The 24,353-nt window shown below is 35.4% G+C and overlaps 1 protein-coding gene across 3 annotated transcripts in view; it reads right to left on the reverse strand.

The window, feature by feature from the left end:
• The window catches only part of KHDRBS2 (KH RNA binding domain containing, signal transduction associated 2), a 633,038-nt gene that overhangs the window by 284,262 nt on the left and 324,423 nt on the right, over window positions 1–24,353 (reverse strand). For all 3 annotated transcript variants that reach the window (XM_032299838.1, XM_032299837.1, XM_032299836.1), the window contains exon 4: window positions 18,995–19,141. In XM_032299838.1, coding sequence (XP_032155729.1) covers window positions 18,995–19,141 — 147 coding nt within the window. The remainder of the gene's footprint in view (window positions 1–18,994; window positions 19,142–24,353) is intronic.

Here is a 24,353-nt window from a genome sequence, read left to right on the forward strand (position 1 = left end):
AATTGACTTGTGAAACTTGAATTTAAATTTTATGGATGCATCAGACACAAGTAAATCAAGTCTGGTAGCCCTTAATAAAGTCAGAGAATAAATTAAATGGGACAACACACACGTTTCTGCCAGATTTCTTTTGGCATTACCAGGCTGTAAAATGATCCACCGCACAGTGCCAAGCTGCAGAATTTTGTAGACCAATTCTGAAATGTAGTATGTAGTTTGTGGCAACCATCTGCTATAATCTCTTTACTTCCTGTCATTTGCTCACATGAAATTAAAATATCGATAGAAACAATTTCTGCAGGGAAATTGGAAAAGTTAATAGGTAAGTCAATTAAAGGTTTCATGAGATTATATAGTCTTGTTTCTTGATACTTCTACTATTGTTAATTATGTAACAAGACCAAAAATAACATATAAAATGTAATAGAAAGTAGACTCTGCCAAGTACACACAAAATATGAAGACAGTTATGGGTTAGGTAAAATGTAATACAATATTAGATTCACAACAAAGTTATGTCTGCATTCGATGGCAGCCATATTCGTAGAAAAATTCTAATAACAAAATAAATCTTAGCTCTATAATAAGATACAAAATATGCTTAAATGCTTCTGTTAGAAATTCTTTGCTCCCTGCCTCTGTGCTCCTAAATTCTAGCTAGGCATGTTTTTGCTTTTCAATGGAGTCAAGACTTGGTTCTGATTTCATTTGGAAAAATAAATAAATAAGGATCACCTGTTTCAGAAACTACTGCATCACTATCAAGACTGGTTGATGACATGTAAAGCTTAGAGTGTGTGCTTAATAGCCTGTCCCTTCTTGCCAAATAGTTCCCTGTACCTTTCAGGCATCTTGCTTGGCTTCATGGCTCTCTGTGATGATCCCCAGGGCTCAGAAAGTACCCACCTTAAACCCACTTATTAAAGAATTTTCTGACTGAGCTAATCTGTACCATGCAACCTGCTTCTCCACCTGGGTTTATAGTACCTCTTCATTTGTCCTTAATCTAGTAATCTGTCTCTTTCTATTAACATTGAGACAAGCAGCAAAAACTGCCTAATTTCAGGAAAGATTTATTTTTTAAAACATCATCAATCTTGGTCCTTTTGGAGTAGTTACAAATAAGATTGTTAAATATTTTTTCTAATTTATATTTTTGAAGCAACACAGAAGAAAACTGCATCTAACTGATACAGGGGGAATTTTTACACTCAACTAACCGATTATTAACTATCATAATTTTGTATGACCACAATACTATAGTGAAATAAAGTGGGATATTTCAGCGGCACTAAACATATTGATCCTTAGATCAATAAAAACATGACTTGCTTATAGGGATGGGTTTTATAACATAAGTACAAAAGGTCATATTTGTAAAATTTCAACAAAAAGCAGAACGTCTCCATTAACAAAACTTGAAATTCAGTTACAGATAAATTATTCTAAGCATTTTAACAAATTTGCTGCATGAAAATTACCAATTTTTGTCTTACACATAGATGGATTTTACATTCTAGTAGGGGAGACAGACAGTAAACAACAGACCTAATAGTTAAGCTCATTGTAAGGGGTGATTTAGAAGGTGGTGAGTACAAAAGAAAGAAAAAAGGAAGAAAGGAAGGGAGGGAGGGAGGGAAAGAAAGAGAAAAAGAAGAAAGAAAGAAAAAGGAAGGAAAGAAGGAAAAGAAAGAAAAGAAAGAAAAAAGAACAGAACAGGACAGAAAAGAAAAGAAAAGAGAATACACCAGGGCAAGGGGAATCAGGAGTGCTGGCAGGGGGAGCAAGATGTTTTAAGTAGGCTTGTTGGAAAGGCCTCACTGGAAAGAATGACATCTGAACAAAGATTTGAAAAAGCTGAGGTGCTGAACTGGAGACTTGTGGGGAGGCTTTCATACAGAGGGTTCTTTCAAAGACCCTAAGGAGAGAGCAAGCCTGAGTTGCTGAGGGCACAGTGAAAAGGTTACAGTGACCAGAGGGAACAAAGGGAAGACCATGGGACATGAGGTTAAAGAGAAATTGTTGGGTGGGGAAAATCATACAGGGCCTTCGAGGCCATTATACATTCTATAACTTTCACTCAGCATGAAGCAGAAAGCCAGTGTGCAGCTTTAAGAACAGGACTGACATGATCTGGGTTATAGTGTAAAAGGGGTCATTCTGGCAGCTGTGTTTAAAATAGAGTATGCAGGGACCAGATAATAAATATAATGGCATATTGTTTATATGCATATATGTGTATTTGCATGTATTCTTCTTTACAGAGAATCAACCAGAACCTTTGTTCCATGAAAAATACTCTAGGAAAGGTAATGCATGGATGAATTCATGTTCAAAAGGCAAGTATATCTTACAGGCAATCTTCAATAAACACTATGTCTCAGAAGTATGCTTTGATAGGAATTAGGCAGCTGAGTATCTGAGTTTATAATCTCTGGCAGAAGCTGAATGGCAGTCCTGTTGTGTTGCCAATCAAAAGTATAACCATATGCTTTGAAAGTTAATGGTTACTTTCCAAAAAGCTGGTCTCCCTAGGCTACCTGCTTCAGTAAAAAGAAACATGACTTCTCTTCTTCATCAACTTGTGATGCAGCAGTAACTGTGGGCACAGCCAAGAATATTCTCAAAAACTTGCTGCTCTAACACATGAACAAAATAGTATGTGTGTCCTGTAGATCTGTACTCCATTTCAGTAGTTCCCATTCTATGGGCTCCACACTCTAAGTGTTTAGATGTTTTTTTTTGTTGTTGTTGTTGTTGTTGTTTTTGTGGGAGGGGTCAAGGTTTTGCAAAGGTATCTTTTTATACTATATTTGCATGTGAACTTTCAACTAATACAAAGTACAACTACTATACTGTAGAAGATCCAATAACTTTTTCAACTTTAAACTTGTAAAATTCAGAGAGTTCTTTTTATAGGTAGAAGATGCTCACAATCAATAAATTATGATAAATAAATTTGGAGGATATCTGTCAAAAATGATCACTTTATTATCAATTTTGATCTCTGCTTTCTGACAAAAATTAGTCATGACTGTAGTCTGGGCCAGGCCACTCCTAGGTTGTGACAATAAAATATCATACCAATTTTATACAAATCAGATTTAGAACCTTTGTTCTACCAACCCTCAATGTGGAATTTCGGCTCTGGACGCTCAGATTTTCGGTTAATAGAAAGGGAAACATTTATTTTAAGTGTGGTAGCCAATGTGTGAATAGATCTTCCCTGCTGAGCATGTATTCTTAAAAGGAAATGAGTCTCAATGAAGTATACATGTTGACCATTCTGTTCGTATTTCTCACACTGACAGCACCAGACTTGTTCACTACCAAACACCACTTAAGCTGGTTACTATTTAGTAGTGAAATAAAACATGGCAGTTAACATGATTACAGGGAGTAAAGGTGCCATCACAAATATATGCAAAGCAGATAATATTTCAAATCAGTTTGGTTACCCGAGGCTGTGTTCTAAGCATGAGATAAATTCTTGGTTTAATGTAATTATAAATTATGGCATTTAGTGATACAGAAAATGCTATGAAAACATGAACAATTACATTTTAGTAGTCTAAGAAAATACCTGAGCATACCGAAATTTCAGAATGAGGGAAATGCTATTGTTTTAAGAACTCACTTTACAAAAGCTGAAACATTGCTCTAATATAACCATCTCTCAAGTATTTTGACAAAAAATTAGATAAGTTCCAGAACACGGACTACTTGGCCAAATAAATATGCAAACACTGGACTGAAAAGTTTAGCTTGTTCATCACAGGACTCCTCCGAGCCTTTAAATGGTAATTAGGGCTGTGACTCTATGAAAGGGGAATACTGAAGACAGCATTTTCTAAACTTAATTGAGCACAGGGCCCCTCTCGCGTGTTCTTTTCCAATAGACCACTGTGAGAAATAAATGTTCCACATAAAATATTTTGGGAAATGATGTCATAATGCAATCTAAATTAAGGAAAGTTCCCTAACACAGTCTAATTGGAACACAGGGCCTGCAGAATTTCATAAGAGTGTCTCCTCATCCCCCACATTTTTATATCCAATTCTATATGTGGGCCCAATAAATCCAAGTGAAATGTTTCTTCTCGATAACTAAATGAGATAACTTTCATGATCTATAAATTAGAATAATTTCTTAGTCCTACTTTAGAAAGTAAGCTGAGGAAAACATCATTTCTTCCTTTATACCTAAGGTTTAAAGGAGCTTTCCCCTAACAAAAAGAGAGCTTGTTAAACTTTTCCATAACAAAAAGACAACTTTTAATATTCTCATCTTATGCCCAAAGGAATGACCAATTTCAATTCTGTTTTCCAGTTGTCTTTATGACATGTAATGACACCTAAAGGCATGTGCTTCTTTCCCACTGAATAGATCACAACACAAAATATTGAACCTCTTTGCACTGCAGCTCCTTACCACAAGTTTGCTTACAGAAAAAAAATCGAGAATGCAGCCAAGATTTATCACTTACAGTTTGTTGTATCTCTTGGTGCAATGGAGAAATAACGCTTCTCTTTAGGAGCCCAAACATATATATGTTGTAGAAGAACCTCTGGCTAATGAAAAAATTCAGTTAAACATTTTTAACCTGTTCACATTGTAAGAGGCTACGTTTATCAATCAATATTTATTGAGAATGGCAGCACATGCAATCTCATCAGGCAGCATGGGGTTTATAAAGTATAATTCAGCTCCGATTTCTGACTTCATGAAGCTGCGTCTCATGAGGGAGAGAAGACAGACACATTTGCAAATAGCATATCCACTGTCAACTTATCTGTCTCCCCAGCATATTAGATGTGCACTAGTGTATTTACCAATCAAATTAATTTATAAAAGCAAATTGACTATTTCTAAAAAATAAGCTTTTTTTCTCCTTGAAAATTAAAAGCTTATTATTACTTGTGATTTCATTTTTGAATTATTTTAAAGTAACACTTGATGAATTTAATTAACTAGCGTGATTTACGGATACTGAGTTATCTAAAAGAATAAATTAAGGAATCATTGTCTTGGTCTAGCTTTCAAGCGATTCTGACATTTGAGTTGTAACATAAATAACAGACGAATGAGCCAAACAGCAGTGGCAGAAATGTGCTTCAAAGGAAAAGCACTTAAACAGATTTCCACACAGGTGTTTAGGCAAAAATAGAGTCTGTCAACAGGATAAAAAATACTTTAGTCAAATATCCATACATTTTGTTCTACACATGGGTAAACATCTGGACACCCAGAAATATTTAGATATTTTAATGTTTCACTTTATATTTCAGTATACATGTATATTCATGAATATCGATGTATGTTGTGCAGAATTTGTTAATCTTTGCACTTGGGGGAATGTAAAAGAAGTTCTGTTGCTTTTTGGAAAAGGGGAGTTTGACGTTGACTTTCTAGGGTTGAAATGTAAAAAATTAAAGGGGAAATGCTAAAATCCAGTGACAACAGTCCAGGAAGTTTTTCCACTCTGCTCTGTGAGGGCTTAGGGTTTGCCACGTGCCAGGGATCAGTTTCAGGGTACTTGAAACATCTACTTACAAATCAGTCATGGCTTTTATGCATCTGGAAACTTGAAGGAATTGTAAAGAGACAAGGGGACCCAGTCCACACTGCTGCAGGTATGGCCCAGTGATAAGCCTGCCAGATATTAGGCATCCTGCTCTTTCCTGATCTTTAAGTATTTACCAGATGACAAAAGTCAAGGGGGTTTGGAGAGATGTGCAGTTTTTAGGTCAAGATTATTTCCTTAAGTTTCTTTTTCTTTCTTTCTTCCCCCCCCCCTTTTTTTTTTTTTTTGACAGGGAGTCTCGCTCTGTTGCCCAGGTGCAAGTGCAGTGGCACGATCTTGGCTCACAGCAACCTCCGCCTCCCGTGTTCAAGCAATTCTCCTGCCACAGCCTCCCAAGTAGCTAGGACTACAGGCATGTATCCCCACACCTGGCTAACTTTTTGTATTTTTAGTAGAGACAGGGTTTCACCATGTTAACCAGGATGGTCTCGATCTCCCAACCTCGTGATCCACCCGCCTCGACCTCACAAAGTTCTGGGATTACAGATGGTTATCTCCTAAAACTGCATGATCAGTGAAGGCTAATGGAGAGTAAAAAGCAAAAGAGGGTAGATATTTCCAGATTGGTTGGGAGTCAGGTAGTGAAAAATCTGATATCCTAAGAAGAGTCGCTCTGGTTACCAATACATGGTAGTATTTCTTTTGTTATAATATTTTACAGTTACATTTTATTTCCAAAGAATCAGAAATAAGTAATATGTACAATTTATAGATATGGAGATTTTGGACTATGGTAAAGTTTTCCTACTTTAGAGGATACATTTAGGTAATTTCTTGCAGAGGAAAGTAGAGAGCAAAGGGATTACTGATGTTTTGATGAATGTTTAGAAAGTCACAAATTGGAAAGAGATGTTTGAGTGACTGTCATAAGTTAATCTATAATATAATAGACATTCCATAGTCAAGTTTCTTCACCTTTGTGTATATTCTTTATAATGAGCTATATTTCCTGATTTTAATACTTAGATAAGAAGTTTAGGGTCAGTCAGCAATAGACAGACAAGCCTCCTGATATTCACAGTATACAGACTCTCATTCTTGCTCCCGCAGACCAAACATTATGATTGATATCCGGGGATGCAATGCATTCTAACTGTACTATAATTGACATCGAATTTGTTTCACGTTTAAAATGAAATTTGAAAATGAGAATTATACTGAAAGATAGTGAATTACAGTTTGGTAGTAAAATTATCTCATCGTAAGATAAAATATTCATTCATTTTACAAGATAACTGTAAGAAGATGTACTTTTCTATTATAACTGTCCTCGGGTAGTTTGAGGCAAAATGACCTGTACTTTTCAATATAGATCATTTGATTTTCTAATATGAAATAAATTTAGCATTTTAATACAATTTTAGTCATGCATTTTAATATTTCTTTCTCCCATACTATGACTGTGATGCTTCTACAGTAGGTCTCCTTCATCTTTGATCCATGAATATGAATTCGGACCTCCGTTGTCCAGGAGACAACATAATGTGCATGTGCATTTTTCTGGTCAGAGAATCCAGAGGTTTCTTCTCATTTTGAAGGTGATCTCAAAGTGATCAGTAGTCTATTTGACCACAGAAAATACAAATTACACAGTATTTAAGAAGCTCAAATTCAGCAGCGCAATACTTCATGCTGTCACTAGTCACAGTACCCCACAACTATTCTAACGTGTAACATGAGCTTTACTACTATTATTATTATTTGGAATATGGGTTTTGAGTCTTAAGCTTCCATGAAACCACCAGAATAACATTAGTTTCCTGGCTCAGGTATTTCTTTTTATTTTCCTTTTTTTTGCTCCTCCCTATCATGCACTTAAAGAAAAACTCTCCTTAAACAGAATAGTCAGAAATGCTCATTCATTCATTCATATATTTATAATTATAAAAATGAAGCTAACTTAAACTAAAAACATTTGTTTAATGTTTTATCCAGTGACAAGAGTCCAGACAGTTTTTCCACTCTGCTCTGTGAGGGCTTAGGGTTTGCCATGTGCCAGGGATCAGTTTCAGGGTACTGGAAACATGTGCTCCCCCTACTTACAAATCAATAATAGCCTTTATGCATCTGGAAACTTGAAGGTCTTGTAAAGAGGCAAGAGGACCCAGTCTAGACTGCTGCGGGTATGGCCCAGTGCTAAGCCTGGTAAGGAGACAGGCAGATATTAGGAGTCCTGCTCTTTCCTGATCTCTAAGTATTTACCAGATGACAAAAGTCAAGGGGGTGGGGGCTTGGAGAGATGTGCAGTTTTCAGGTCAAGATTATTTCCTGAAGATTCCTCAATTAAACAACTCCTAATTATGTTTAATAAATGAATGGGATAGTCTTGTACACTGAACTCTATAAAATTATGTACATTTTTAATTGAGATAAATTTTAAAGAAAAATAGAATTGTGGTAGTTTCTTTTACAATTTTAAAATTATCTTGTTCGTTTAAAGTCATACAAATATAACAAGACACGTGAAATTACAATTGTGTGCCATGTTTAAATTATTAGATTGGAATAGGATTTCTTTCCACTATGTTTACAAAAAAATAAAATATAAAAAAAGGAAAAATGAGCCCACTGAAATTACAGACATAAGAGGAAGGAAGGAATAAAACAAAGTAAAAAAAGTAAAATACTTTATAACAGTAAACATAGCACATCTGTGAAATTTGAGAGATAAAATAATTTATTTCCAAGTGCTTTGAAATGTAAACTAATTTCCAAGATGCATGCCAAGAAGATGAATATATAGATCAAAAAATGATAGATAGATGATAGATAGATGATAGATAGATAGATAGATAGATACATACATAGATACATAGATACATAGATACATAGATACATAGAGATATAGACAGATATGAATGAGAACAAGAGGCAGCAGTCGGGGGCTGCTGCTGAAAGAAGAGTTATAAAGGGCCAGTGGGGAAAGGAGAGGGCAAGAGCTATTATAACAAACCCAGATTCAGAGAAGTTCCAAATCAGGAGTGAGTAGAAACTATGAAGTCAAGGAAGCTGGTTGGGAAGAGGCTGAAAAGCGAATAGGCACACAGGATTATTTTAATGCTGAACTGAGAACTGTCTAGGACCTCACAGTTTTCAGTTCTCTGTGAAGCTCTGTATTATTATTTTGCCTGCTCTTAAAATTTCTATGAGAATCTACCTTCTCTCTTTCTCTCTCTCTGGCTCTTTCTCTCTCTCTCAATACATGCATACACACACATATACATACTGAAAATATGCCCCCTCCCTCTGCTCTCCTCATAGTGTATGACATACTAGTTAAGTCTATAACCTTAGTACTCAGAGAAGAGGATCCTGAAGCTTTAGAATGTTACTGTAATTTCAATAGATAGTATTTTCTTTTATTCCTGAGACAACAGATGATAAACACATATTACTGTGCCGGTCCCTCTTTTCCTTCTGAAGTCTAGTCTCCAAATATATTTCAGTACACTGCACTATTAACCATTCTTACTAACTGTGAGAATGACCACTTTATAATGTAAAAAGTTATTAACTTGCTTCTAGAGATGAGAAAATATTCCTTAAAATGTTTGGCAATGCATAATTCCAACATATGGTATGTTCATGCCCCTACTCCTACGACAGTTCTGTCACATACTCCTTGCCTGTGTCTAAAACAACTGCAAATTGATTTCACCACTGGGTATAATATGTTTCTGCCATGAAAATAAGAAAGTGAAAACAAGGAAGAGGTCCCCAAACAGAACAGCCTTATGAAGATATTATTGAATTAATGAGTATCTAAGAATGTGCAGGAAAAACTGCACCTGTGTTACCACTAAAAATAATATTGGCAAGTGCTTACTGAAGGATAATCAGTCGAGAGTTGTCTATGTGACCAGAAATTGGCATTATGACGCTCTAAATACACAGAAGCCTAACACTAATTACACAAACCATTCCCACTGCACGTTACTGGTTTGGTGCTCTTCAATACAGTATGAGAAAACTTACAGCATCTGGGCCTGCATACTTTGATAATATCTTTGATGAGGAGACATCTGATCAGTCCCTTTTTTGTTGCCTGATCTCAGGCAGTTTAAGTAACCATGCTGGCCTTTATTTTAGTATCCTCACTGGTAAAATGAGGGTTAAATTCCACCTGTGTTTTCAAACAACCCTCTTTGGAGCTCTATGACTTCTGAAAATTCTTTAGAGGATTGACACAAAAAAAATTAATGAATTTCAAGTACTCTCTTCCAAACGTTAATATTTAAATTGCCTTAGAAACCTGTTAATTGTTCTGAGCTTAAGTATCCCTTCTAGTTCTACAAGTATAGGAATCAATCCACATTGGTATTGAGATAAAATATGTTCTATGTGGTGGATTTCTTTTGCTGTAAAAATGTGTCTGGTCTGAAAAGATGTCCCTACTTTCTATGAGGGCTAGTTTTAACCGAAATCTTATCCTAACTGTAAGTTGTCTATTTATGGGTCTGAGGAGAGTAGTCACAAACACTTTATTTGTGAAACATTCTTTTTTCACCTGTAAAAGAATTTTCTATGGATTCTGATATCTATGCTGGCTTATAAATTGTCTTTCTAAAGCTTCAAATTCCTCAAATAAGAAGTAGATTAGCAATAAGAAGAAAAAAACAGAAAAGGGTTAAAATGTAATGTATCTTTGAAAAATATGCTAATTTCATCAGATGGTGTTTTCTCTCCCTTCTATGCTATGGTTCACAGACAAGACCAGTGAAACTGGGTGAAATTATTATATGAATCTGTGTGTTCAAACTTTATTTTGATCTAAATAAAGATAAATACTAGTTGGAGGATAGAGAATTCTAATTGAGAGGTGTGGTTGAAACAAACCATATAAAATGTCTTAAAATTTTAAGGTGTTGTTATTCCTGGTATAAGAGAACAACTATAATTTCTGTGTTATGGAAGCCAAGCCCTAAAATCCTAAAGTTCAGAACAGAGAAAATAAAGAAAGGGAACAAAGGACATCTGAGAAATGGTAGTAAGAGAAAAGGAAATACGTTTTGGAAAATTACAATTGACTCATTAGGTAGCTAGAAATAACATAAATGATTACCTTCTGTATATGTGTGTGTGTGTGTGTTTATATATATGTATATATATATACAACATCATACATATCATATATATGTATGATATATATATGTGTGTGTGTGTGAATATATATATATATATATATATATGATATCATAGAATCCTGGTGATTGATAAATCAAAAATGGTGCTATTACCACCACCATCATACATCAATAATTCATTATTGAACTCCCATGTTACTTGATTGGGTCATTTTTTAAAAAGTTTTTTGTTTGCATGAATAAAGAGCTGATTATTTCAAAATAACTCCATATTTTCAAACTCTTTCAAATGCATTTTTAAAAAATTCCATTTTGCTAAGCGCGGTGGCTCACGCCTGTAATCCCAGCACTTTAGGATGCCAAGGTGGGTGGATCACAAGGTCAGGAGATTGAGTCCAGCCTGACCAACATGGTGAAACCCCATCTCTACTAAAAATACAACAATTAGCCGGGAGTGGTGGCTCACGCCTGTAGTCCAAGCTACTCAGGAGACTGAGACAGGAGAATCGCTTGAACTCTGGAGGCGGAGGTTGCAGCGAGCTGAGATTGCGCCATTGTACTCCAGCCTGGGCAACAGAGTGAGACTCCGTCTCAAAAAAAAAAAAAAAAAAAATCCATCATTTTATTTCTAGGATGGGCTGATGAGAAAAGAGCAAAACCTGAGCATATCTTAGTAAAATGCTTGAACTCTAAGGATAAGGTAAAATAATCTTACAGCTCTCAGACAAAAAGACCAAGTTAAGTACATAAAACAAAGCTCATCGGCAACACTGCTCAAAGGAAAACGATAGCCCAGCATTTAGAGATTACTGAGAGAGAACGCTTCACTGTGAGAACCCTGAACACCTCCACGAGTTCAACGAGCTAATAGGAAGTAAGTCATTTGAGGATTTCTAACAATTCTACTGGTCTATCATTCACATATCCCATCAGGGGAAAATATTTGAAATTAAGACTCAAACTAACCCGGCCAACCAGATTATTACCATACCAGTGATATGCCTGTCTTGCTTTACTTTTTCCTTTCCTTTTCTTTTTTTTCTTTTCAACAGAATCTCCCTCTGTCACCCAGGCTGGAGTGCAATGGCGCGGTCTCGGCTCACTGCAACCTCAGCCTCCCAGATTCAAGTGATTCTCCTGCCTCAGCTTCCTGAGTAGCTGGGATTACAGGCATCTGCCACTATGCCTGGCTAATTTTTGTATTTTAGTAGAGACAGGGTTTCGCCATGTTGGTCAGGCTGGTGTCGATCTCCTGACCTCGTGATCTGCCCGCCTTCGCCTCCCAAAGTGCTGGGATTATAGGTGTAAGCCACCGCGCCATCCTCTTGCTCTACTTTCACATCACCTCCCAGTCTCACTCTCCATGACCTTTCACTAAGCCCTAGGAGCACTATAAGCTGGTGACAGTACCAGGAGATGAATGAGTACACCATGCCCTCTTCTCACTGCTACTCTCCAAGTCATTCCAAGCCAAATTCATTCTAAACCTGTGGGAGGAGAAGTTTTGCACTAGATTTGAAATGACAATTATAAATTGAAAATAATTGGGCTTCTTAAAACCTCAATTGCCTAAATTAAGATTCTTCTTATAGAAGAATGAGTAGAAAAGTATGTTATTTGTTCAAGCTGCAATAAAGAATGAGAAAAGGAGAATGACAGTTGTTAAGAATAAAGCCAAGTCCTATTTGTATCACATTGAGTACAGACCATCGAGTAAGCCATCTGTAATTGTATTTTAAGGCATTGTTGTATGTGCATCTTTACATACACTATGCAGAGAGACTGGCTTGTAATGAATGGGAAGGGAACAACAACAACAGCAAAAATCTAACAATGACATAGTTTTATATTTTTGGTAGAATAGGGATTCTTAGAAGTTTTCTGGCTATCTAGTTTAAATACTGTCTGGAGGAATCAATACATTTTTCATTGTAGCTTGTTGAATTTCAAAGCAGTAAAATGAGATCAGTTAATCAAGAAAGGGCAATTCAAAAAAATGTTTTATGTTATTTAGCTGTAAAATTCGCTCTTTAAAAAGTAAGGGCTAATTGCTACAAGTGGAACATACATTTCAGAAATATACAATTTTGTTTAAAAAATCAGTTTTTAAATGTGCTATTCTCTGTAAGTGTTTCTTGGTATATTTTAAATTTCTCACTGTGAAATTGAATCTTTGGCTGTGGGTCATCCATGTCTTCAAGAGGCTAATCAAACTCTCTTTCTCTTTCTCTTCCTCTCCTCCTTCTACTTTCTCTCTTTTTCTCTGTTTCAGTAGATAAATTACCCTTGTTTGTATTGTGGTGGTCTTTGCCAGCAATTGTTTTTCTTTGACCCTAGGAATATCACTTTCTGTTTGATCAGTGCTTCCTGTTCTGTTGCTGCCACCATCCTTCCTTAAACACATTATTATCCAATCTGGTTTCCCATTACCAGTAGCTGTCAAATAAGTCTTTATAATCTTTGTCTTTTACATTGTGGAAATGGTTTTCTGATTCGTAAATTCTACTAGGTCAGTGGTTTATGTAACACAAATTTCTAGAATTGTGTCTGGCGTATGTTTGGTGTTCAGAAATATTTGTTATGTTAAGTAGTTTGATTTATTTCACTTATTTCCAATTCTTTTCTCAGATAAAAATTAAAAACCTTATTTAACACATTCTGATTACTGAGCCTGTTTTCTGTCCTTGATTCCCTTTTTGAATGAATCCCCAGTAATAATGAGTCTTTCTGAGTTGCATTCATCTAAAAGCTATTTGTAGGTCAGTGTTGACATATGCTTATTATGCCAACTGCTTCTTTTATCTGTCTTCCAGGTTATGTCAATCAATTAGCAATGCAACAGTAGTCCTGGATTTCAGTAATAATAATCATCATCCTTACTATTATTCTGTTCTAAGAACTAATAAGAATTTTAGTTTTGTTCTAAGTTGAAAGCCTACATTATCTATTACAACTTATCAGATAAGAAGAAATACTCCATAGGAGATGATTACAAATGTCTTCCAATAAAATCAGATTACTATTATAGTGCTATAGCACTATTGCAATACAGGAAATATTTCTGAGCAAGTAATAATTACATAAATATATGTGCTTTGTGCTTACTGCCAGTAGCTACCACAATGTTAAAATATGGTTGATTATAAGAAAGAAAAGGGATTAATTTTTTTTGAGATAGCAATATGAGGGAACTCTTGACAACATTTTAACAACCACAACAATGAAGGAATGAAATCTGGGTTATGGATTCTGCTTCCCTGTCTGCACTGAACTTTGTTTCTAAATTCTGTAATCAATCACTCCCTAGTTTGTAGGATATTATTGCTATAAATGCCGAACTCCTGCTGCCAGCCAGCCAAACTATATCTTCATCTCTCACCTTTCAGGATTTATTAATGTTACTTTTGCTGGCTCGTGGGGTTTAGTTGAATATATTGTTTTCCCTATATATTCACCTGCATAAAAGAGTGATCAGCTGGGTGTGGTGGCTAATGCCTGTTATCCCAGCATTTTTGGAGGCTGAGGCAGGTTGGATCACCTGAAGTCAGGAGTTCAAGACCAGCCTGGCCAATACGGCAAAAGCCCGTTTCTACTAAATTTACAAGAATTAGCTGTGCATGTTGGCATGCGCCTGTAATCTCAGCTACTCTGGAGTCTGAAGCAGGGGAATCACTTGAACCTAGGAGGAGGAGGTTGCAGTGAGCTGAGATCACGCTACTGCACTCCAGCCTAGGTGAGAGTGAGACTCCATCTCAAAAAAAAAAAAAAAAAAAAGGCTCATCAGATTTTCACTTTTTCCTCAAATTACAGCATCAATTTCAGGGACAAATTTTAGTCCACAAAACTTGAGATCTATCTCCTAGACTGAAAATACCCTGCTTCCCTTTTCTATTTTTCTTTATATCTACTTATTTTCCAGTGTGATTGCTGTTAGTAATCAGTGTCATTTTCCAATTTCAGGTCTAGGATTACAGTGTTTGAAGAAGGGAGGCAAGAAAATTCCCCATTTGCTTTTGCCATAAGAAAAGATTTTACTTTTCCTCCATAGTCAGACTCTTGGTACGTTTTCTAGATGTGTTACCAGTATCTCAAACTTGAAAGGAAATAATAGGCCCTAATTGCCCCATTTCAAGAATCACAGCTGTCACCAAAACACAAATCTAACTATCTCAGGAAAGAAAGAACCTGGAATGATCTATATATTTTTTCTGTGTTAAGTTGACTTAAAATCTTGTATGTGAGTCTGGTAACAGATACACACTACACATATACACACATTTTTTACCTAAGTATAAATGTTATACATATCTTTTCTTTAAATTATACAGACCTGTAGTGATAATCATTAAAAAATTAAGCCTGGTATGACAAACATTTATCAAGTTCTGTCAGTTCTGCTAATATTGTAATGCTGTACAGAATGCTGTGTTGGGAAGATTCTGGCCATAAAGGGTCAAGATAGAAAAGAGCATGACAGTCTCTTAACTATGTCTATAATATAAGTATTGGAAGAGGTAAAAAAGCAATCTATTTGTTATCTATGACCTAATCAAATTATCTGTTCAAAAATTCCTCCTTTCATCTTTTTAATGAAACAATATATAAACATACATTCAGTGAGCAGAATTTCACTGAACATTTCATAATTTCTAATTATGAGACAATGTATTATGTTTCGATCAGGAGTTAATAATTAAGCATTACTAAAACTTATTAATTCAATTTAATTTCAGGTAAGAATAAACCAATTTAGGAAAATAAAACAGTGTCATTATTTTGAAGTAACCTACTGAGAAGGATTAGAAAAAGGGAAGTTGTAATCATGGTCTTAGGGAGTACCATTCACAAACTATGGTGTAAATGTCACCCCCTAGAGTTGCACAAGACACAATTCTCACAACCATATGTGGCAATCCTATTGTCTGACTCTAAATGAAAGAAATAGTATAAAATATAATAGTGGCAATATTTGTTTACCTCTTTATAGAATATAAAGGGAAGAGGAATGCATCGACATAATTGAAGCACATATTAGTTTAGGATTTTATATCCTGCTTTTCATTACTCATCAGATAATTTATTTTAAAATTCTAACCTATATTTTTAAGATAAATAATCATATATAATGAAAACTTTAACATTTCACCTCCCCAAAGTACTAGACATTTAAAATTAGCAATGTTCAAATTAAAGGTATTTTATTGACTCTTTACACTCTATTTGTTTTTATAAGACTACAGTGTGTGAATGGAGACCAACAGGCTGTAAATTTTCCCCAGGCCAATAATAATTCTTTTATCTTCAGCAATCCACTTAAAATGCTGAAACTTTTCCAATATGTTATAATATTCAGACAGTTCACAAGGAGTTCTCTGTTCTGAAGTTGGTTGTCTTAGATAATTATCCCCTTTGGATGTAGAGCAGGTTGAGTAAATTTTGGGTTAACACACAAGAGGAATGGAAGGTAATAAGTTCTACGATGGACAATCACTCCCTTTGTAGAAGAACAAGATGTCAGTGGAATTCCAGAGTCTTGTCCCATATTAGGCTTCTTTGCTGTTCTAGCATGCCTCTTACTGGTATCTACAATGTTTGTAAATGTTAATGTATAGACACATCAGCACTTCTGTGGGCTTTAATATCAAATGTCAACAGAAACTGAGATCAGCAATTGATTTCATAGAATAAAAATACTGGTAGTTCATTTTTGCTTCTTTTGGTTCTGGTTATGGTTAAAATAGATCCCATCCTTTGCTTTCTGCTAATGCAAGCAAGGCAAATGGGATAAATTTATGACTTATCAGAATAGCCCTCATGACGTATTCTAGCATAGAAACCAACAATAAGCAGGATACACACACACACACACACACACACACACACACACACACACACACACAGATATAAAATATCTGAAAGTGATAGGAGCTATGAGGAAAATAAATTAGTGAAAAGGACTAGGGCATAATGGAAAAATGAATTATAGGGCATAATGGAAAAATAGAGTGGTCAGTGATACTACGATCAAAATATAGTAAAACGGTAGATAGAAGGTAAAGGGGGCAGCTACTTTAGATTGTGTGGTTGTGGAAGAATTTTCTACAAAGCTAATATTTCAGCTGACAGTTGAATGCTTGGGAAGCAGCCATGCCAACATTCTGGTGCATAATCTTCAAAGGCACTTTGTGAGCAGTGAGCCTGGATTGTTGGATGAAAAAAACTAGCATGTCTGAAGTGTGATGAATAAGAAGTTAGACATATAGAGATAAAATCACAGAGGTAGGGGTAGAATGGCCAGGTCACACCAGCCATGGTAATATTTTCATTTTTCATCTGGATCTGTATATATGGTACATCTTGATGGTGGGGTACTGGCCCCCAAATTTTACCTGGATAACTATTTTATCTCCTACATCACTCTTCATGCCTATAGTTAGCTATTCCATCATTCCATCAGTGAAATGATCAAATAAATATTTATTGTGCTAGGCATGATGCTAAGATGGGGATACAGTGTTGACCAAGAGAGATACCACCAACCCTAACCTCATACAGTATATATTTCAGTGGAGTGTATACAGATGAAATGATTACAAGAATCATTATGACTAGGAAGTGAGCAAATGAGATGTATTATTGACATTTCTAATAAAAGAGTGTTAACCTAGCCTATATTATATATTGAGTTATATGACCCAATATAGACATATATACCAATACTATATGTGTGTGTGTGTGTGTGTGTGTGTTTGTGTGTGTGTACCAATGGATGATTATGCAGAAAGTCATTCGTAGATATTTCTATTATATTTACTGTAACAATATAAGTAAAACATCCATCAATATTGTGCTTTAAAATTTTCTAAGTCCCTTCAGATGCATTACCCCGTTTAATATTCACCATAACTGAGATAGAGGATAGTCAATTATAATTATCTTTATTTTAAAGATGAATAAACTGAAGCTTTGAAAATTTAAATGACCTTTCTGTAGTCACAAAGTGCGTTAGTAGTATACAGTCCTAGTCTCATCCTATACTATATATATTACTAGAAGTCTGGTCTGAACTAAATACAATAAAATTCCTTACTCAATATAGCACTAGGAATTTAGTTTGGAGGCAAAAGGAAAAGAAAACATAATATCCTCATTCTTAAGAAATATGAGATCTAATTAGGGAGATATTCTGATGAGCACCAGATAATAAATTGTGCAGAAATGCAGAGTGCACATGAAGTTAAGGAATAATCAGAATGGTCTGCAATTATACTATAACCTTGCCTTGACAGAAATTAACTTTTAAAGTGGACATATAAATAGATTATGTGACTACATTTTGACGCTTTTAAATTCTTGAAGTTCTCTGGTTTTATTTTTCTTTTCCTATTCTCAAAATCACTGCCAATCAATGACTCTTACCCACCATTTCCTCTTAGTTTATTGCTTATTTAAAAATCTACGGTTTCTTCACTGTGCAGATCTATCTTAGCTTTCTCTGTTGAAGACTCTGCCAGACAGACCAGAAAACTTTACTCAGCGTTCTCTTCTAATTGTCTTATTCCCGGCTCTAATCCTGATGCCAAGATTTCTATTTGAACGACTTCTTCCTAGAATGCTAAATCTTCAACCTTTAGGAAAGCTTCATTCATTTTACCTTCCTCTATTTCTTAGAAAATCAGTAGAGAATTCTACTCAGTATGCAACCCTGAATTTGCCCTGCTAAGGGAACATTCTGTGTTGATCTCTCATAGTAGAATGAGTTTATTTCTCCAATTTTTGCTTAAAGTCAACACATGTCCGGCTTTACTAATATTGATTATTTTATATTATGTTTTATAATGCGCCAACACCTGGCATGCTATCACATGAAAATGCATTTGATATGCTTAAATGATACCATTGTCTTCTTTCAAATATTATATATCTGATCTCTTTCCCTTTCCACTATAACAGGAAATTCTTTCCCTATTAATCAAAAATTGCAAATGATAACCTTTCAAGTGATTAAGATGCAATAAAAAGGTATACAACTTCAATTATATATGTCTGTTTATAAACATGTCTTTTTCTTCGTGACTATGAACTGGTGCATGGCAATGACACAAGCATGACAAATAATGCTGTTAAACCATCACTATGTGACAACATACCAGGTCCTGTGTTAAGTCGTTTTGGTGCCTATTTTATCATAGCTTTGTATTGATCTTATGGAGAGATCATTGGTTTGCAATACAAATTTCCTTTAAAAAGTCAGTGAAGATCAAAGATACATTTTAAAATAGAAGCTGATGAGAAACACCTTTGTAAAAAATGAAAGACACTTACAGGAACCAGGAATTTCTTAATCTCTTCCAATGCATGACTCATACGTGAATAAGCTTCCCCAGGTGGAGCAAACACTTCAATTAATACATGAAGTTCATCACTCAAGTGGGCATATTTGGCTTCCCCACTCTTCCTTAGTTCTTCTTCCTGTGAAAAAGGTTATTGTTAGAAATACAAATCCACTCATTTCACATTGATTTAACATTTACTGAGAATATGACAAAGGGGCATAATTTAAACAAATTTTTCCATAAGTAGAAAGAAAACCTTTGAGAAATAAAAACCTGCTACAAGCCATTTAAAGATTTCAAAATCATTTTTGAGTGTTTGAATGATTTAAAAACTGGCATAACTATCATCCACACAGATTTTAATCAGCTAAATGAAAATGCTAAACTCCTGAAAATAAGTCACAGAAATGCCATTAACACTGTAGTCTACATGACTACATTCTGGAAGGAAAGAATTGTTTTGTGCTTGAGGTTTAGCATTTTACAGATAGTAAGTGAAAGATTGTCACTGTGTTCTTCAAAAAAATTAGAACTTTCTAGCTACTTTTTGAGAAGTTAGGAAAAGGTTATTTGATTGTGATAAAAAGCAGACTAACTACATAAATGAAGGCTTATTTCCAAGCCTATATTCCCACCAGCTCAGATTATCAGCAAGCTTCATACCCACATCTTTTCTATCATTTGTTGCCTTTTTTTCCTTTTTTTTTTTGGTCAGTAAGGGTATATTAAAGGGATGGTTGTTTAACACTTTGCTGCTATTGATTCTGAATGGGCTACATAAGCTCTACTTAACCAATGATACTAGGTTGCTGCAAAAGCAATTGTAATTTTTCCCATTAAAAGTAATGGCAAAACCTTTTAATGGCATTACTTTTAATGACAAAAACCACAATTGCTTTTGCACCAACCTAATACATTTCTATTGGAATAGACTTTTCCTAGTACTGTGCCCAAGCCATTATTGAAACCTTGTTAGTTCAGTATATGTGCAGAGCAAAACAACATATCATATATATATTTTGTTAATGCATGCTAAGTATTTTATACATATGATCTCTAATCACAATCATTTTGTATATAGTTATACGTTTCAGATTATGAAACTGAGGTTAGAAGACTTAAGTAGTTTCAGCCAAATTAGGATCCAAACTCAGTTCATTTTGCAAGCAGATTTGTATTTTTTTGGAATTTCAATATGTAAAATTTTGTGGAAAAGTTTACATAAATAACATTAATTATATTTTACCTGTCTTGCCCCTCACGGAAACAACCAGCAGTTATTACACTGAATTTCAAAAAATAAAACTAAACATGTAATTCTTAGTTTTATGTAGAGATTAGAAACATGACATGAATAGACCTAACGTGGACTTAAAACAGAACAAATTTGTTGTTGATATCATGGGAGTTAACTGTATAATCCACGCTAATATCAGTATTTATCTGTTTAGAAATGCTCAGAGTTTTAAAAGACGAAGGATCCATGAAAGAGATGGGAAGGCATGAAGGCATCCCTTCTTTCCTGTATATATACTCCTCAGCTACTCAAATCCTTCTGATAATACCACCTTGCAGCCTGGAAATCCACTGTTCACTTCTCTAAGGATACTTTCAAACTCTAACTAGGAGATCTATATATACATATATATTATATAATTATACTTTGAGGTCTGGGGTACATATGCAGAATGTGCAGGTTTGTTACATAGGTATACACGTGGCATGGCAGTTTGCTGCATCCATCCCCTCATCATCTACATTAGGTATTTCTTCTAATGTTAGCCCTCCCCAATCCCCCTACCCCCCGCTATCCCTCCCTTAACCTGACAAAACCCCCGAAAAGCCCCAGTGTGTGATATTCCCCTCCCTGTGTCCATGTGTTCTCATTGTTCAATATCCACTTATTAGTGAGAACATGTGTGTTTTTTCTGTTCTTGTGTCAGGTTGCTGAGAATGCTGGTTTCCAGCTCCATCCATGTCCCTGCAAAGGACATGAAATCATCCTTTTTTATGACTGCACAGTATTCCATGGTGTATATGGTACTGGTACCAAAACAGAGATACAGACCAATGGAAAAGAACAGAGACCTCAGAAGTAACACAACACATCTACAACCATCTGATCTTTGGCAAGCCTAACTAGGACTTTTTAACTTAAGAGCTTTTCTTAGTGACCAATTATCAGTTTGAGGAGGAGAAGCAGACTAGATTGAATGAAAACCCACCCATGAGGTATAGCAAACATTTCTTTTCTCTATGGGTCCTGCTAAGATGCAAGCTGCTTGTCTGTTCTGAGGCCAGCTTGTTTGATACTGAAGTAATTAAATCAGAGATTTCTTGACACTGTCTCTTTCTGTTACTTCCTATCTTGATTCCCATCTGGTTATTTTTGTGTTACTCTCTCCTTACACCTAGAATTTCCTAGGGAATTCAAATAATTTTCACCTCTATTAAGCAAAATAATATGGCCATTGAGTGATATTTCCTATAGTGACATGTCCAGTTCATGATAGGGCTCAACAAAATAAAGAAAATAGCAGTTAATTGACCCTACCATCCTTGGAAGATACAGTGGTGATCATCATTTGCTACTTGGGATGATGCTTTGTAATCACATCTTCCATAAGCAGTGTGTCCAAGAAGTTTACAAAGACATAGGGTTTTTTATAGGGAGACTATTGTGCAGGAAAATGTTTTTACATTGTCAAGAATAGTAGCTACCTGCTTTTTGTATTTTTATGAATGATAAATCATAAATTGTTCATAATCTAATGTGGACCATGTATTCCTCCTTGGCTCCACTCCAGGTGCTGGTATTTTGTCCTGCTAGATCCTCCTCTGAGGCATTACACCATCACCACCACCACCACCAGAAAGAACTCCTGAGTAACTGAGGTGATGACTTTTAAACACCTATGTGCATATCATACACACAATATATATGTAGTATTTTCTCATATATCTAATTAGAGAATAAATGTTTACTACCATCCACTAAACTGCCTCATCAAATTAACTAAATATTTACCCCCGACATGAGGTTTTAAAATTAATATCTAAGACACTTTGACTGCTCAAGGCATTAGATTCCTCTCTAGTGCACCCAAATGCATCAGCTCCCATCTCTTAAATTGTATAAACAAGAATCAGCATCATGTGTTTGCAAACCTATTTATACTAGTAGTAGTATTTGTTATTGTACACTTTGTTATGGTATTTTACTGTATTTTTATATTTTTCCTTTCAATGCAATCATCATGAAATTGCCTAACAACACATTTCTAAGAACTTATCTTCATCACTAAGCACACATGACGATTCAGAAATAATAAAGCTGAAGGTAAACAACTCTGTGAAATATGCAAGAAAGTAGGAAGTGTTTCCAAGAAAAACCATAGATGGTATGAAGTATGAATGGTATGTTTTTATTAAGGCAAAATATCATTAATCTGGTGCTAACGGACTCAGTTTTTTTTGTTTGTTTGTTTTGTTTTTTTTTTTTTTTGAAAAAGCACGGAGGTGGGAAACAATAAAAGAAAACCTGAATGGATATGAAACATTTTTAGAATGTTAGTGGGAAATAACTCGTATTGCATTGATACGAAAAACTGTAGAAGTTTTATAGAAAATAAGTCTTATGTTGCCTGGTCAAAGCTGGCTACATTTGAATGGGTTCCTTCAAAAAGATTATTATTTTATTATTATTATTTTTTGAGACAGGGTCTTGCTTTGTTGCCCAGGTGGGAGTCCAGTGGCATGCCATCTCAGCTCACTGCAACCTCTGCCTCCCTGTTCAAGCAATTCTGCTGCCTCAGCCTCATGAGTAGCTGAGACTACAGGCACACATTGCCAGGCCCGGCTAATTTTTCTATTTGTAGTAAAGACAGGGTTTCACCATGTTGGCCAGGCTGGTCTCAAACTCCTGACCTCAGGAGATCCGGCCACCTTCTCCCAAAGTGCTGGGATTACAAGCGTGAGCCATTGAGCCCAGCCAGATTTTAATGGACTTGTGATCTAAGGGATCAAATTGATGCCCATTAATCAACTAAGATAGGCCTCAGGCTAAGAAAACAGAAGTTACTTGTGAGTCCAGTGTTCAGGACCCAGATGGCATGGCAAATTTCCAAATTCCTACCACTATAAGGAAACCTACACCTTAGCTAAACTTCTACCAATAGAGCTATCAGGCTGACTTACAACCCAACCCACCACAACTCTGACTGGACAGAGGATTGACCTTACAAATATTCTTTTCTGATTAGCTATTGTAAAACTTAAACCAGTTTCAGCCAGCTTATAGAGGCTGCATACAAACTGTCTTTGTGTACTATGATTCACTTTTTGACATAAAGAGCTGAATTCCATGTCATTTTAATGCTAAAACCTCACCTCAAAATGAACATGGGATGTATGTTATACACATGTTTACCCACTGGGCATGCCCTCTGTTCTCTCATAAATAGGTATAGCTTTCCCACAAATCTGCTGAATATATATTATACAGGCCCTGTGAGGCATAAAACCTATTCTGTCCTTCCCTTCTTTTATATTTATTTTTTATTTTTTTATTGTACTTTACATTCTGGGGTACATGTGCAGATCATGCAAGATTGTTGCATAGGTACATTCACGGCAAGGTGGTTCGCTGCCTCCATCCCCCCATCACTTATACCTGATATTTCTCCCCACATTTTCCCTTCCCACCCTCCCTCCCACTATCCCTCCCCTAGCCTCCTCAATGGACCCCAGTGTGTGATGCTCCCCTCTCTGTGTCCTTCACTTCTTTAAAGAAAGAGCACCTTTGATCCACACTGGAGAGTTTCTCTTCTCAATTTGCAAGCTGATATTGTCAATAAAGCTCTCTTATCTACTATTTAGCCATCCTGGTGGTCTTTCAAATGACAACTTTTATATCAATGATCACTGATTCAAAACTAAAGTTTGGTTTTTCTCTGTTAAAACAATAATGTTTTCTTGGATTATGGGTCTGCTCTTAAGAAATTATAAAAGCTTTTCTTTACCTGTTAAGTAATCTGCCTAGAAAACATTCTGTGTCTTATCAGAATAATTTCTTATGCTTTATGTTAACATTTATCACCTTCAATTATTTAAGAGAACCAAGTCCTGTCACTTAAAAAAAGAACTAAGAAGTTTTTTTTTTTTTTCAATTTGTTTATTGTTGTTTCTTTTCTCCCCACAAATATGTTACTTCCTACATATAGTTTTGAAATCTTGTATTGTCACTTAGGTAAGTGGATAATTAAGTATTGTTTCACAGTGACCTGTGATCCTATTTAATGAAGTGTTCAATCTTTTGACATGTTTGACAATTTGTAACAATCAGATTC

This window comes from Sapajus apella, unplaced genomic scaffold (genome assembly GCF_009761245.1).
Source record: "Sapajus apella isolate SASKATOON/1434 unplaced genomic scaffold, GSC_monkey_1.0 scaffold41, whole genome shotgun sequence".
NCBI classification, from domain to species: Eukaryota; Metazoa; Chordata; class Mammalia; order Primates; family Cebidae; genus Sapajus; species Sapajus apella.